This window comes from Bos mutus, chromosome 23 (assembly GCF_027580195.1).
Source record: "Bos mutus isolate GX-2022 chromosome 23, NWIPB_WYAK_1.1, whole genome shotgun sequence".
In the NCBI taxonomy this organism is placed as follows: Eukaryota; Metazoa; Chordata; class Mammalia; order Artiodactyla; family Bovidae; genus Bos; species Bos mutus.
In genome coordinates this window covers 20,733,473-20,749,598 of record NC_091639.1, presented here as the reverse complement: position 1 = coordinate 20,749,598, position 16,126 = coordinate 20,733,473, and the positions used below count along the sequence as shown (strand labels likewise).

General features: G+C 39.1%; 1 protein-coding gene across 1 annotated transcript; it reads right to left on the bottom strand.

Moving 5' to 3' along the window:
• Positions 1-12,336: 12,336 nt before the first annotated feature.
• Positions 12,337-13,299, bottom strand: LOC102275077 (olfactory receptor 2B2). The gene has a single exon (XM_005906158.2). The coding sequence runs from the start codon at positions 13,297-13,299 to the stop codon at positions 12,337-12,339; it is 963 nt and encodes a 320-aa protein (XP_005906220.2).
• Between the last annotated feature and the right edge of the window lie 2,827 nt (positions 13,300-16,126).

Here is a 16,126-nt window from a genome sequence, read left to right as displayed (position 1 = left end):
CTGTACCATTTTTTCTATATTCCACACACATGCATTAATATATGATATTTGTTTTTCTCTTTCTGACTTACTTTATTCTGTATAACAGGCTCTAGTTTCATTCACATTGCTACAAATGACCTGATTTTGTTTTTAATTGCTGAGGAATATTCCATTGTTTATATACACCACATATTCTTTATTCATTCATCTGTTGATGGACATGGACATCCATGTTAGGTTGCTTCCATGTCCTGGTTATTGTAAATAGTGCTGCAATGAACATAGGGTTACATGTGTCTTTTTGAATTATGGTTTTCTCAGGGTGTATGCCCAATAGTGAGGTTGCTTGTATAGTAGTTTAATTTTTAGTTTTTAAGGAACTTCCATACTGTTTTCCACAGTGGTTGTGTCAATTTACATTCCCACCAACAGTGCAAGAGAATTCCCTTTTGTCTTCTTTAGTATTGATGCTTGAGTTCTTTACAGATTCAGGATATGAGTTTTTCCTATCAGCTATATGAGTTGGACATGACTGAAGCACATGTATCTATTAAGAAGTTGATGTCTGAACACAGTTGAAAGAAGTGGAGTACCAGGCTCCACCAGCAGGGTGTTACCAAGTAGAGTGTGGGTAGCTAGGCAAGGAAGGATGCTTTGTCCAAGGATGGATGTGAGAGGGTCGGGGAACTGAGTGAGGCGGGCAGCCAATCAGAAGCACCAGGAGAGACCTACCAGCGTCACATGGGTCGGAGCACAGCTGGGAACAAAACTGAGGCTGAACCAGAGCCAGTGTGGTGGGCAGAGGCTTGTTTCACAGTGAGGGTGGAACGAACCCTTGCACCCCAACCCTGCTCCAAGCACACCCTGACCCTTCACTTAAAGCAAAACTTCACGCCCTGACCCTTGTAGCAACGACTGTGCCGGCCTTTAAGTTCTCCAGAATGACTGTTGGATCATCAAAGCAACGTTCTTGTGAAGGTGGATTTGAAGAGGCAGGAGAAGGACAGAGCCACATCAGGAAAAGGGTGTGGGAATTCTGTGAGGTGAGCATGAGGGTGGTCTTTGTATCTCACCTGCAGTTTTGGGTCCCTATGCTAGTCCTCTAGCTACAAGCTGGTCAAAGAAAAGAGTAATGCACTTTGGACCATTCCTCAGGGGCACCTGAAAACAAATTTCTCAGAAAGAAAGCTCACTAAAGGACGGATAAAATCTAGCCTAATGTCCTTCTTTTACAGGAGGAGAAACTGAGACCCAGAGAAGGGAATTGATCCAGTGGCAATGAGTATTTCTCTTTAGGAGGTAATGTATAATTGAAGGGTTTTGAAAGCATCATGATAATTCACAAAATCACCATCTGCTGAGATCATTTCTGTTACATGCCACTACTAACTTCCTGAGTACCCATAAAAGAACCTCCAAGGCCAGGATTCTTGTCCCAATGTTTGAGTTGAGGGAGTGGAGAGATTAGGGTTAGCCCCTAGTCACTCGGGTGATAACGAATGAAATCAGGAATTGAATACAGGAATATTTATATTTTATAAATATAAAATATATAATTACCATTCAACTTTATGGAAATCCAGGGTGTCTGAAGCCCAATACCAGGCACCAAGAAGTGACAAAATGAATGATAAAGGAAAAAAACAGTCCCAAATTTCCAGTAACTTAATTATTAGGGAAGAGAGACACCTGGGAAGTGATGCCTAAAGAATGCAATGCAGTGAGTTATGACAGTTCAAAGGGCTGTGGGATACCCTCATGTGAGCAAGGATAGCTCAGTCTGAGGGACATTAAAGAACTTTCCTATATGAAAGTGTAGGATTTTGTTTGTGTTTGGTGTCGGTAGGATCTGAGTGTGTATTCTGTTTTGAACCAGACAGCCCCCAACAGCATCCTCTTTGGTAATTTTATCAGAGTAGCTTCTTCTGCACAGGGTTTTACATTTCATATATTTGCAAATTTAAAACTTTAAAAGGTAGAATTTTATTACTTGCATTTTCTTTCTCATGCAGTTAAATGTATTTCCTGTTTCTTAGAAAACATAGTTTGAGAACATGGATCATATCCTTTCTTTGATCCTTTGCAACTTTTCTTTCTTTTTTGGGGGCAGAGGTGCATTAATTTTTTTATTATGTAACAAAAAATGTCTTTTAAAAAGATAAAAGTACCCCCTCCAAATGACTGGAAATTCACCACCCAGGTGATCAAGTCACCTGCTCAATGTTTGGTAAACAATACTGTGCCATAACTACTTGCTGGTATCCATTTGGTTCCATGGCAACCCACTCCAGTACTCTTGCCTGGAAAATCCCATGGACGGAGGGGCCTGGTGGGCTGCAGTCCATGGGGTCGCTAGGAGTCGGACACGACTGAGCTACTTCACTTTCACTTTTCACTTTCATGCATTGGAGAAGGAAATGGCAACCCACTCCAGTGTTCTTGCCTGGAGAATCCCAGGGACGGGGGAGCCTGGTGGGCTGCCGTCTATAGGGTCGCACAGAGTCGAACACGACTGAAGCGACTTAGCAGCAGTAGTCTTTTTTCGTATTCTCTTCTGACATTTGACAATATCTTTAACTTTTCAAAAAATAATTTTTCTCTCCTTAAAATTTAAATTTAGATTTCAAATGTAATCTCAACTGACAATTCATTGTCAAATTTTGAGTCTTTGGATGCTGGCTCCTGGATGAATCACTCAGAAAGGAGGAGAGAAGATGATTTGCTCAGAAGCAGGGCAGAACTGTGATCCTGCAGGAGCCTGCCCACAGCCAGCAACAGCAGTGCACGTCAGTAGAATTCCTCACAGCACATTCGGCAGAGAACTTCTTGACTACTTTTTGAGCCCACTGGACAAAGAAAACCTGAATTTCCATTCACATGGATCAAGACTGCAGTCTCCCAGAAAAGGACCTCAAACAGTGAGGTTGAGTTTACTTTTCATCTTTCAACAAGCCACACTACTAAGAACTGTGGTGCTGGAGAAGACTCTTGAGAGTCCCTTGGACTGCAAGGAGATTAAACCGTCAATCCTAAAGGAAATCAACCCTGAATTTTCATTGGAAGGACTGGTGCTAAAGCTGAAGCTCCAATAGTTTGGCCACCTGATGGGAGCAGCCAACTCACTGGAAAATACCCTGAAGCAGGGAAAGGTTGAGGGCAAGAGGAGAAGGGGAAAAGAGAGAATGAGATGGTTGGATGGCATCATAGACTCAATGGATATGAGATAGTGAGATTCTAAGAGATAGTGAAGGACAGGGAAGCCTGGCACGCTGTAATTCATGGGGTCACAAAGAGTTGGACACGACTGAGCGACTGAACAACTACAAGACAGTATTGTACACCAAATAAGTCTGTCAAGTCAGGTACTATGGGCTTGTTTCTCTTCAATTCTCGTATGCTTAAATACGGAATTTCCACAGTTGGCAGAACACAGTGGACTGGGAGTCAGAGTTTGACTTTAGCTGTAGATCTGTTACTTTAATGCTGTTAGATATGCAAATCAGTCAACTCCTCCAAGCCTCAAACTTCTATAATGATTTCCTCCAGCTTGTATGCTCTGTGATTCTTTTGAATTGCCCAAGGCATTTTGGATAGTGCGAGGCACTTGACAGCTCTCAAGAAAAATACCTATAACCTTACTTGTGAAGGTTCTGAAATGGCCCATACTTGTTGAGCCAGGTCTTGAAACTTATCTATATTAGTAAGAATTCAACATATTCAGATGGATTTAAAGATCCTGAAGACTAGATTATTTTAAACTCTGTTTACAACATTAGTATTTAATAGTGAGAAAGAAATTTGAGCTGTTACTAATTTCTACCAGAGATGAATTATTTCAGTGATTTGTCAGCCATTGATTGCATACCTGCTCTTCATTTATCACTGTGATAAACAGTACAAAAAGATGAAAACAGCCTCTTCTCTATTCTTGAGGTAGTAGTTCATCATCTGGTGGAGACTGTAAGCAAGTTTTGTGTGTTAATCTTATTTGATCTCCACAACAATCCTGTGAAGTAAGTCATATTGCTAGTTCTTTCCTGAGGAGGAAGCTGAGGCGCCAAGGGTTAGATGAGTTGCCACATAACACAAAATGGTAACTTGTGGAGCCTAGACCCACACTCAAAGCCTGGGCTCGAAACTGCTTCCCCCAGCACAGGGGAATTAGTCTGTACCACTCATTCCAGATATTCTAGATGCACACCAAGGGGTTCAGTCAACCCTGATCCTTTCCTAAAATCAGATGGAAGATAGGAGGTCAGGACAACCATCCACAACTCCTGTGCAGTGACTTGATGGGAAATAAGAGTAGTTATGTTTGTTCTCTAAGCAGTTATGTTGTCTCATTCTTCTAAGGAAGAATGAAATATACTTACTCCACTAGAATTACTATCCCACATGAACTGTGAATTTTGCCAGGCCACTTTTAAAGGTTTTTTTTTTTTTTTCTATGCAATTGTGAAAATTGCCTTAACTGCTGGGTTCTCTTAATATCACTGCTGTTTGACCATTTTCTTCTCATCATGTTTTTTTTTTTTTTTTTATCCTGATTGAGTGTGTACACTTTTATAAAAACATTTTACTTTTCTGTAGAAAAGAATGCAAGATATAGTTTAAAAGCTAGGCACAGAATTTGACCATCAATTTTTAAAGTTCATTCAGTTATGCAAATCTTCTATATTTATTACTGTGAATGGAGATTTAAAAATACAAGTAGGAATACAAATCTTAATTACAAGCTGAGAAGAAATAGAAGAAACAACTCAAAGTAAATGATGTAGTAGAATAGGATCAGGAAAGCCATCTAAACACTGCTGACTGCCCACATTAGCAAATGTAGCCCAAGCTACAACTCTGTTTATTAATTGAAAGATCTAAGCCACACTGAGTGATCATTGGAATTAGGCAGGAGTTCAGAAAAATGTAAAATCATAACAACAGATCACAGAATTTTTGGTCCAAAAGGAACTTTCTGAACTCTCATTCATTGTTATTTACTGGCTGAGTTTAGTAAAATCACTTTTTTTTTTGTATTATCCTATTTTGACATTTGATTAAATGAAATTCAAATAAATTCCCCAGGGTACTATGTTAGGAAATAAGGCATGTTTCCCATCATCTACGGCAAAAATCTTGGGCACTGTACCTTAATTTGCCATGTCAGGATCTGTGAAAAGGAGGGTAATTCATGGGCCTATGTTAATCTCTTTTTTTTTTCTCCAGCTATTTTTGAGCTTTCATATTCCTGCTTGTTACTATTAAGGTGACCTAAGATAGAGAGATTGCTGGGAGAAATATCAATAACCTCAGATATGCAGATGACACCACCCTTATGGCAGAAAGTGAAGAGGAACTAAAAAGCCTCTTGATGAAAGTGAAAGTGGAGAGTGAAAAAGTTGGCTTAAAGCTCAACATTCAGAAAACGAAGATCATGGCATCTGGTCCCACCACTTCATGGGAAATAGATGGGGAAACAGTGGAAACAGTGTCAGACTTTAATTTTTTGGGCTCCAAAATCACTGCAGATGGTGATTGCAGCCATGAAATTAAAAGATGCTTACTACTTGGAAGGAAAGTTATGACCAACCTGGATAGCATATTCAAAAGCAGACACATTATTTTGCCAACAAAGGTCCGTCTAGTCAAGGCTATGGCTTTTCCAGTAGTCATTTATGGATGTGAGAGTTGGACTGTGAAGAAGGCCGAGCGCCGAAGAGTTGATGCTTTTGAACTGTGGTGTTAGAGAAGACTCTTGAGAGTTCCTTGGACTGCAAGGAGATCCAACCAGTCCATTCTGAAGGAGATCAGCCCTGGGATTTCTTTGGAAGGAATGATGCTAAAGCTGAAACTCCAGTACTTTGGCCACCTCATGCGAAGACTTGACTCATTGGAAAAGACTCTGATGCTGGGAGGGATTGGGGGCAGGAGGAGAAGGGGACGACAGAGGATGAGATGGCTGGATGGCATCACTGACTCGATGGACATGAGTCTGAGTGAACTCTGGGAGTTGGTGATAGACAGGGAGGCCTGGCGTGCTGCCATTCATGGGGTTTCAAAGAGTCGGACACGACTGAGCGACTGAACTGAACTGAACTGAAGATAGAGAAGGGAAGAGGATGAGAGTGTGAGGTAGCCAAGGAGAAATATCCATCACATTCAGCCTCCCACTTCCTCCTTATCCAGACTTATGCTACTCTGTCTTGGTTGAAGATAAGAGAGGTCTATGAGCTTGTGACTGCTTTAACCAATAGAGTATGACAAAAGTGATATTGTGACAGGCAAGGCTAGGTCCTAACAGGACATTCAACTTTCACCTTGTTGGTTAGAACTTACTCTTAGAGTTTTGAGTGACCATGTTAAGAAGTCTGACTACCTTGAGACCATTCTGTGAGGAAGCCTATGCCAGTCACGTGGAGAGACTACTAACAGTGCCCTGGTTAACATTCCCAGTAAGAGTCTAGCCTTTCAGTTATCCCAACCCAGATGCCAGACTTACAAGTTATGAAAGTTAATAAACAGAAACCTCATTTTAAATGGAGTTAAGAGGCGGTAGGGAGAGCTCTAAGCCTTACCACTCCAGGTCAGTTGGTGATCCAATGGAAAGGGATGGTACCTTGGTGTCTCCAAAAGGAAGATGGTTACCACTTGACTACCCAGCAGGAGGAAGAAAGAATTTCTCATTGCCAGGCAACAGCCCAGCCAATAAAAGACTGCCACAACTCAGCCAGAGAAAAGCCAGTATACTTCAAACTCCCAGTTTCTTCCAATGGACTCATGTTTATAGCAGCTCCGCCCTATTGCCCTTCTTTATAAAAGAGCATTCCTCTCATTTGTTCTCTGGACTTGCCGGTGGTTCCCTATAGATTACATGCCAGGAAATGTCATTCTTTACTGTTTCTGAGTAAACCCTTTTTTCTGATAAAATAATTGATTGTTGTATTATTTTAGGTTAACAAAGTGAAGATGCCTCCATATAATTCTAGTCCCCATAGACTAAGTTTTCCCAGACACTGTAGAGCAAAGCCAAACCATCTCCTTTGTGCCCTGTCCAAATTCACCTATAGAATCCATGAGCATAATAAAATGGATGGAATTTCATGCCATTAAGTTTTTTTGCACAGCAGTAGATGACTGAAACATTTACTGATCTCTGTATCCTATCTCTGCTTCAGTCCCTGATTTGTGAACTGCAAAGCAGACACATTACTTTGCCAACAAAGGTTCGTCTAGTCAAGGCTATGGTTTTTCCTGTGGTCATGTATGGATGTGAGAGTTGGACTGTGAAGAAGGCTGAGCACCGAAGAGTTGATGCTTTTGAACTGTGGTGTTAGAGAAGACTCTTGAGAGTCCCTTGGACTGCAAGGAGATCCAACCAGTCCATTCTGAAGGAGATCAGCCCTGGGATTTCTTTGGAAGGAATGATGCTAAAGCTGAAACTCCAGTACTTTGGCCACCTCATGCGAAGACTTGACTCATTGGAAAAGACTCTGATGCTGGGAGGGATTGGGGGCAGGAGGAGAAGGGGATGACAGAGGATGAGATGGCTGGATGGCATCACTGACTCAATGGACGCGAGTCTGGGTGAACTCCAGGAGTTGGTGATGGACAGGGAGGCCTGGCGTGCTGCCATTCATGGGGTTGCAAAGAGTCGGACACGACTGAGCGACTGATCTGATCTGATCTGAGGGTAAAAACGTTCTTAATCCTCTTCACTGAGTATCCCTGTTAACTGACAAGTAATGATTCTCAGTAATTTGGTGTGTAAATAAAACCCTTTCATTGACTAAGTGGAATATGGAGTGAACAAATTTATTTTCTCACATTAAAATTTTTCTAAAATTTTCTACCTTTTAATATATCATTAAATGTTGGATACTGCAGAGCTTGAGCTAATTGTATAGACTCTTCAAACCAAAATAAAGAAGAGAAAAATGCCACAAAGTGCAATAAATGTAAAATTTTAACCAAAGAAATACTTATACTATCTTTTGATAATTAACTATCAAGAAAGTTTGAGATCAGTGAAAAATGACTTAAACAATTGAATTATATGTAAAAACACCAATGAATTTTCCTAAAATTAATAGTACACAATAACACAGCTTCTAAAAGTTGTGATATTGCCCACTAATATTTACTAGATGTTTTGTTCACTAGTCATTCCTTCAACCTCTCCCTATCTTAGTAGAGCATGTCACCATGTGGGGATCCAATCATTTATTGGGTGGTGTATAAAAGACTGAATTTGGTGTGTGAAAGGGTGATTTAGAGTTGTCAGAATATAATGTTTAAAAGGGCTAGCTGTCTCAAATCTAAATTACAAGGAATCCCTTCACATAACCTGAGACACAGTATGCTCATCTTATTAAAATAGGGACTATCAAATCTTATAATAAACCATAAGATTAGAGCACTATTGATATCAATTCCAGTATTCCTGCCAGAATAATCCCATAGACAAAGGAGCCTGGCAGGCTACATCTATGGGGTGGCAAAGAGTCAGACACAACTGAGCAACTAAGCACACACAATATCCATTTCAGGGTTCTCGTCTGGATAAAATCAAATACAAACAAAAAAAGATCGTTGGATAGGTTTTTCATACAAAATATATAATTTTATATCCTTAACAGTTGTTGTTATTGTTCAGACACTCAGTCGAGTCTGACTCTTTGCAACGCCATGGACTACAGCACCCCAGGCTTCCTTGTCCTTCACTATCTCCTGGAGTTTGCTCAAATTCATGTCCATTGAGTTGGTGATGCCATCCAACCATCTCATCCTCTGTTGTCCCCTTCTTCTCCTGCCCTCAATCTTTCCCAGCATCGGGGTCATTTCCAATGAGTCAGCTCTTTGCATTAGGTGGCCAAAGTTGGAGTTTCAGCTTCAGCATCAGTCCTTCCAATGAATATTCAGGGTTGATGTCCTTTACGATTGACTACTTTGATCTCCTTGCTTTCCAAGGGACTCTCAAGAGTCTTCTCCAGCACCACAGTTCTAAAACATCAATTCTCTGGTGCTCAGTCTTCTTTATGGTCCAACTCTCACATCAGTACATGACTACTGGAAAAACCACAGCTTTGACTATCTTAACAGTGAATTATGGAAATAATATCAAAACAGTCTCTGTCTCCAGGTTGCCCCTTTTGTCACATTAGCTCATTACTCTGCTTTAAGTACTGTGAAAATGAAAGAAGCCTCATTTAAAATGGAGTTAAGAATGGGACTTCCCTGGTTGTTTAGTGGTTAAGACTCTGTACTCCCAATGCAGCGGAAATAGGTTCTATCTCTGATCAGGTAAGATCCCACACAGCGCAGCCAAAAAATAAAAAATGTAAAAAGAAGCACTAAAGGAGGAACTCTCCCACATGTACCCCTCAACACATTTAATGAAGAAAATCTTCAGAAGCTAATGTTACTCTTCATTTTTCATGGCATGATGGGCTACATCACCCTGAACATTATAGATGATGTAGTAGCTTGAATGACTTCCCAAAAGATATGTCCACCTCATAATCTCCAGAACTTTGGATGTTACCTTCAGTAGCAAAAAGATGTGATTACTCAAGGATGTTGAGAAATTTATGCTAGTTTACCTGGGTGGACTCTACCTGCCATCGCATGTGTCCTTATAAGAGAAAGGCAGAAGGAGATTAGACTGAGGCACACACAGAGGAGGAGATATGAAAACAGAGGCAGAACTGAGAGTGATGCGACATGAAGCATGCCAGTAGCCACTAGAAAGCAAAAAAGACAAGGAACAGATCCCACCAATTACCCCTCCCGTGCCCCCCCACACACAGCTTCCAGAGGGAGCATGACCTTACTGACACCTTGACTTTAGACTTTTGAGCTCCAGAACTGTGAAAGAATAAATTTCACTGTCTCCTTTATTTATATATTCCATTTTATCACAAATTTTATCTTCAGGAGGTTGTTTTTTATATCTAATCAAATTCTCCTAATTCTTACTGACTTAGCCACAGACTTCCTGGATCAGGAATGATCTTATAAGTCATGTAGTCCAATTCCTTCTAGAACTGAAAATCTTGTCTCCACAGATATATTTATTCATTTAAACTCTCTCTTTTTTTTTTTTTTTCCAGTGTTGACTCTTATACACTGAATCACAGTAGCTTCCACCTAACTCTTTCCCTTAGAAGCCACAAGAATCAATTTCTACATGATATTTTTCTAAAGGCGTGGTTATATCTATCATTTTCTCTGTGTCTACATTTATTCTTTGGTGATTCACAGATGGTTATGACATGTGATCTAACTACAGAAAATTTATAAAGCATATTTTAAAAAGGAAAAGCCTTAGGTAGACTAACTGAGTCTCTATTTTATATAGATTTCCATTTTCCCATATTGCCAGAAATGTAACTATTTCATCATGGTATAATGTAAATTTTATTGTGAATCCCTTTTTATATAATACCAACTTTATTTTTACCCATTAATATGAATCCTATCCTTCACAGAACAGACAATACTCTACATGACTGCCCTTAATATGCGTGAAGAGAACTATTGCATCAAACATCGACAAAGCATTTTCACTCCATGTTAAGTAAACCTAGGCCTTCAGTAGTTCTTCAAGAGACATGATGTTCTGATTCCTCATTTCTCTAGTCATTATTCTGCAGAGGCATTTTGGTTTTACAATATATGTATCTCTCAAAATGTGAATCCTAGAACAGAAGTCAGTGATTTGTATGTTTAATTAACAACAGTTGGTTTATACTGGCTTCTCAGCCTGAATTCCTTATCTGTGGTGATCAGGGTGTCCTCCTACCTCCAGATGTGGAGAGTGTACCTTTCACATGAGAGATTTGTTCCCTGTTTTCCGGGAGAGAGAGGAGGGTCAGAGTTTCCTCCTTGTATCTGCTGCTTCTCAAGCAACTTCAACTCAAAATAATGCCATTGTGATATTTTAGGAGGTGGCCCACCCTGAGCTCCAGGACTGGCAAGACATCTTTATTCATTTTAACCATTAGCACAGCAGTCCTTAAAGTGCAGTCCCTGATCTGCACAACCTGAGAATTGATTAGAAATGCAATTCCCAGCCCCTCCCTCCAGACCTCCTACTTTAGAACTCTAGGAGTGTAGGTGGGTTGACTCCCAGGGATCTTGGATTTTAAAAGCCCTCCAGGTGGTCTTGATGCAAGTTGAAGTTTTAAGATCCACCATGTTGTGTCAGAAAATTACACTGAGGCAGAAATGTACCTTGTTACTGTAAGGTGTTCAAAGGAAACAAGCTAATTGCGTTTCTTAGTTACTGTATTTTCTGTTTTTGGATTTAGTAGAAGAAGTAATTAGAAAAAGAAGCAGTTAAAGTTATTACAGTGGAACTATTCATCAGTTCAGTTCAGTCACTCAGTCATGTCCAAGTCTTTGTGACCCCATGGACTGCAGCACGCCAGCTATTCATTAAATCAGCCAAAAACCAACTCACAGTGTGCAAATATTTTTCTCAGCACTTTGATGAGCTCTGAAGGCCATGTGGAAGAAGTATAAATTATAATCTATGGTACCTAAGGGAGCTAACATAAGGTTTTCTTCTTACACAAGAAAAGTGCATTGAATAAGCAATGAATGTCATTATATACTGTGCTAGTTTTATGATTTAGATTCTAATTGCTTTAAGGCTTAAAAGGAGACAGATAACATAGATGGTAAGGGAATCATGAAAAAAATTCCAATAAAGAGTGTGTGATTCAGGTCTAAAATGTAGCTACAAATTTATTTGGTAGATGGAATAGGATAAGATACTTCAATTTAGGATAAATGGAAAGTATAGACATGAGAGAAGATCCAGATAAAACTGTGGAAGTAAAATCATTGTGGAACCCAAATATTGTGTTGATGTGGGAATAGTGTTAAAATTTAAGCTATTATCATTAACTTTATATCTATAAGAGGAGGGGGCTTTGGATGGCTTTATGGACTTCTGTTCTGTCTCCTGTAATTAAGAAAATATTTGTGGTGTGTGTAAGCATATTTGAACGTGTATAAAAATTTTATGTTTCCTAAACTTTTATTCTAGACTCACAGAAGTTTAAGAATCTTTACCAAGTACACAAACCAGTGTTATAAAGCCTGAGACTTTAAATATTTCAAGCTTACACTATTTTAGGGGATCATAATGCACCAGTTCTCAGGACTTGTGCAATGACTATAGGTAGACAGTAGGAAATAAATGTAATTTTTTGTCAGTGACATTTTATTTAAAGAAGTTCATGATAATAGTTCTAACAGTAGTCAGACTAAAGCAACTTCAACATATTTCATTTAACTTTAATTAAATTAATTTTATTAAATTTATTAAATTATTAAAATAATAAACTTCAAGTTTTAACAAGGCCTATCACTTGGATATTTCTTGATTAAGAAAATCCTTGCAATCAGCCTCTTAAATGCACCCTTTACATCTTTGTTCCTAAGTGTGTATATAAGGGGGTTCAACATGGGTGTGATGATTCCATAGAAAAGGGATACCATCTTTCCCCGATCCTTGGAGGCAGGGGATGGTGGTTGCAGGTACATATAGATAGCAGTGCCATAAAAAAGAGACACCACTATCAAATGGGAGCCACATGTTCCAAATGCCTTTCGCCGACCTTCCACTGATTGTATTCTCAACACTGCTTGGACAATAAAAGCATATGATATCAGAATGAGTGTCACAGGTATTAGAAGGAATAGCACACTGATAAAGAATAGTTCAGCTTCATTTGCTGTTGTGTCTACACATGACAACCTGAGCAGAGCAGGAACTTCACAGAAGAAGTGATCCACTTCATTGTGGCCACAGAGTGGCATCTGCAGGGTCAAGGTGGACTGCAATACTGAGTTGCTAAAGCCACTAACCCAGGACATAGCTGCCAGCTGGAGGCAGAGCCTTTGGTGCATGATGATGGAGTAGTGGAGAGGCCGACAAATAGCTGCAAACCTATCAAAGGACATGACAGCCAGGAGGAGACATTCAGTGGAACCCAAAGCCAGGAAAATGAAAAGTTGTGCCACACAGCTGCCATAACTAATCACCTTCCTGATGCTGCGTATGTTTACCAGCATTTGTGGAACTGTACTTGTGGTGTAGCAAAGGTCCAAGAGTGAGAGATTGGTAAGAAAAAAATACATGGGGGTATGGAGCTTGGAATCCAGATGGGACACAATAATTATTGCTAGATTGCCCAGGATGGTCAAGATATAGGAAATCAGGAACACCACAAAGAGTGGAAGCTCCAGCCATGGTCGATCTGAGAAACCTAAGAGGATGAACTCTTGGGGGACACTCTCATTGATCCTATTCATGTTAAATGGTCAGCTCTTGGTTCTCTGGAATATAAAAAGTAAGTTAACAAGCACATTTATTTACTGTCAGTTATAAGCATTTTGCTAATAGTTTGTATAAACTTATAGAATGATGCTATTAATAATGTGAAAATATATTGACAAAAATATACATATTTATCTTTCCAAGTATTTCAAGTGTTTCTATTTTTAAGTGTATTAGCAAAATAAATTTCAAAAATTTTAAAGTATCATCAATTTCTGTATTCATAGAACTTATTCTTTATAAAATATCAAAATTTGATCTTTTGTTATTCTGTAAATTCATTGTTCTCACTTTTTTCTACCCTGGGTACCTACTATTAGATAGATATAGACACAGTTCCTGCCATTTGAATTCATTCTCTGCATGCCTGCTGAGTCACTTCAGTTGTGTCCAACTCTTTGCGACCCCATGGACTGTAACCCGCCAGGCTCCTCTGTCCTTGGGATTGTCCAGGCAAGAATACTAGAGTGGGTTCCCATGTCCTCCTCCAGGGGATCTTCCCAACCCAGGGATCGAACCCACATCTCCTGCGTCTCCTTCTTTGGCAGGTGAGCTCTTTACCCCAATCGACGTCTATTTTCTCCTAATGCCAATGAGATTCCCTGTTTAAAAATTGTGTAAATTAAAATTAATTAAAATTGTGTAAATTTCACACCCCTCCCCCCCAAAAGAGCATGTAGAAAGTATCAATAATGGACACAACTGAGAACATATATATATTTTTCTATTTTAGAAGCTCAGAATTCATAAGGGATTATTTAATAATCTGGAACTGGACTTGGGCTCATAGGCTACCTTGACTAATTAGTTACATTACACTGGGAATGTTTCTTATCCTCTGATCTTCATGTTCTTCACTTGTGAAAATAATCCTGCATTTTTAGGTTGTCTTGATATAAAACATATACACATATTATTTAGTCTAGACCCTGGCCCTTAGAAACAGAGCAGTGTGGATGAAAGAAGTTAGAGGGTTTCAAAGTCTCTGAGGTTGCTCAGAGAGAAGTTACTTATGGTTTATAAAACTATAAATTTTCTAAGGTTACCAATGAAAGATGACTCTGCCAGTTGAAAACTCACCTTCCTTTTTTCCTCCTTAGCCCCCAAACTATCAACCCTCAAAGTAAGGATCCTAGTAACCACCTGCTGTGAAGTATAAATGTGATTTTTCAGTGAAAATTGGCTGGCATAGTGCCTGGCACATAGAAACACAGTTATGTTAGTCAAAGTATGATAGTGATGTGGGAACTCTGAGACACTTTGCCCAGTCACTTCAGTCATGTCTGACTCTGAGATGCCATGGGCTGTAAGCCTGCCAGGCTCCTCTGTCCATAGAATTCTCCAGGCAACAATACCAGAGTGGGTTGCCATACTCTCCTCCAGGGGATCTTCCCAACCCAGGGATCAAACCTGCATCTCCTGTGTCTCCTGCATTGCAGGCATATTCTTTACCTCTGAGCCACACAGGAAGCCCTCTTGAGATGTTTTAAGCAAAAGCTATTCAGCGCCTGAATTTCCTAAAACTGCTGATATGTCAGTTCCACCTGCTAAACATGTATTCATCCTGAAGAAATCTTAACAGGACACTCTAAATTATTTTATTATTTTATCAATATCAGAATACAAAATTTCATGATTATTCAGGTTCATTTGAAAGATAGCAATGTGTATTTTAATTTTGTTCTACTTTTTCTGGGACTACTAGTCCCCTAAAAATTGCTTTACTCTCATTTGACAAAAACTTTGAGAAACATAGTCATAGATATAGACGTAAAATGATGTTTAAATGTATCTTTAAATGAAAAAAAGTAGTTACTGAACATTTTAAAATGATAATTCTATCAATTTATAAAAATCATTATTTTACACATACATGCATAAAGATACTAATACATAAATTTAAAATTACCTTGAAGAATACAGAAGAAAGTGTTACTCCTGAGAAATGGGGATGGTGGAGAGTAAGCAGAATTATTTATAAATTTATGTGTTTTTTGTTCTAATTTTTAAAAAGCAGACATTATTCTTTTAACATTAAAAAAATCTTCACTTAAAATTCCATGGGCAGGAGAGTCTGGTGGGCTACAGTGCATGGGGCCACAAAAGTTGGACATGACTGAGGGACTGAGAGCACACACACACACACACACTAATTTACTTGCTGTATTTAACTCTCAGACCAGCATTGCTTTAGTTTAATACTTTGATCCTCATTAGGGTGCAGATCTTTGCAAGAAAATTAATTTTTTAACCTCCTCATGTTTTCTTAAAATTATATCTGAATCTGCAAGGATTTTTTTCTAAGGAATGGATTGGGGGTGGTGGTGAAGGGCATTTTGAATTTTATTGGGGAAAAAAAAAAATGTTGCCAAGGAATGGAGGAATCAGGTTAAACAGCATAAATGGCCTCAGTAGAGAGATTTCACACAATCCATAATTTCCTTGAGTTGCATAAGTGTTGAACAGATCCACTCTGGTCCATGTAACTGGGGTGAATGACACTCCCCAGTTTACCCAGGACTGCTGAGGTTACTCCTACTGTGCTTGCAGTTTGTTAATAGAGCCACTTTCATTCTCAGTATTCCTGTTTGGATAAGGTGCAGTATCTCTTTAAATGTAATATTGCAGAATGACACAATTTTTTTTTTTTTTTTTGTTCCTTATTTTATTTATTTTTTTAATTTTATTTTATTTTTATATTATTGCTCAGGAGGTATCTCATCATGGAGGACATTGCATGTATTTTCTCCTCTCACATGGACAATGTCTTTTCCTGACTGATCCTAGATAGGATGTTACTTC

Bases quoted from the DNA above. Each gene is read 5' to 3' on its own strand.
- LOC102275077 (XM_005906158.2), bottom strand. From the start codon at position 13,299: ATGAATAGGATCAATGAGAGTGTCCCCCAAGAGTTCATCCTCTTAGGT.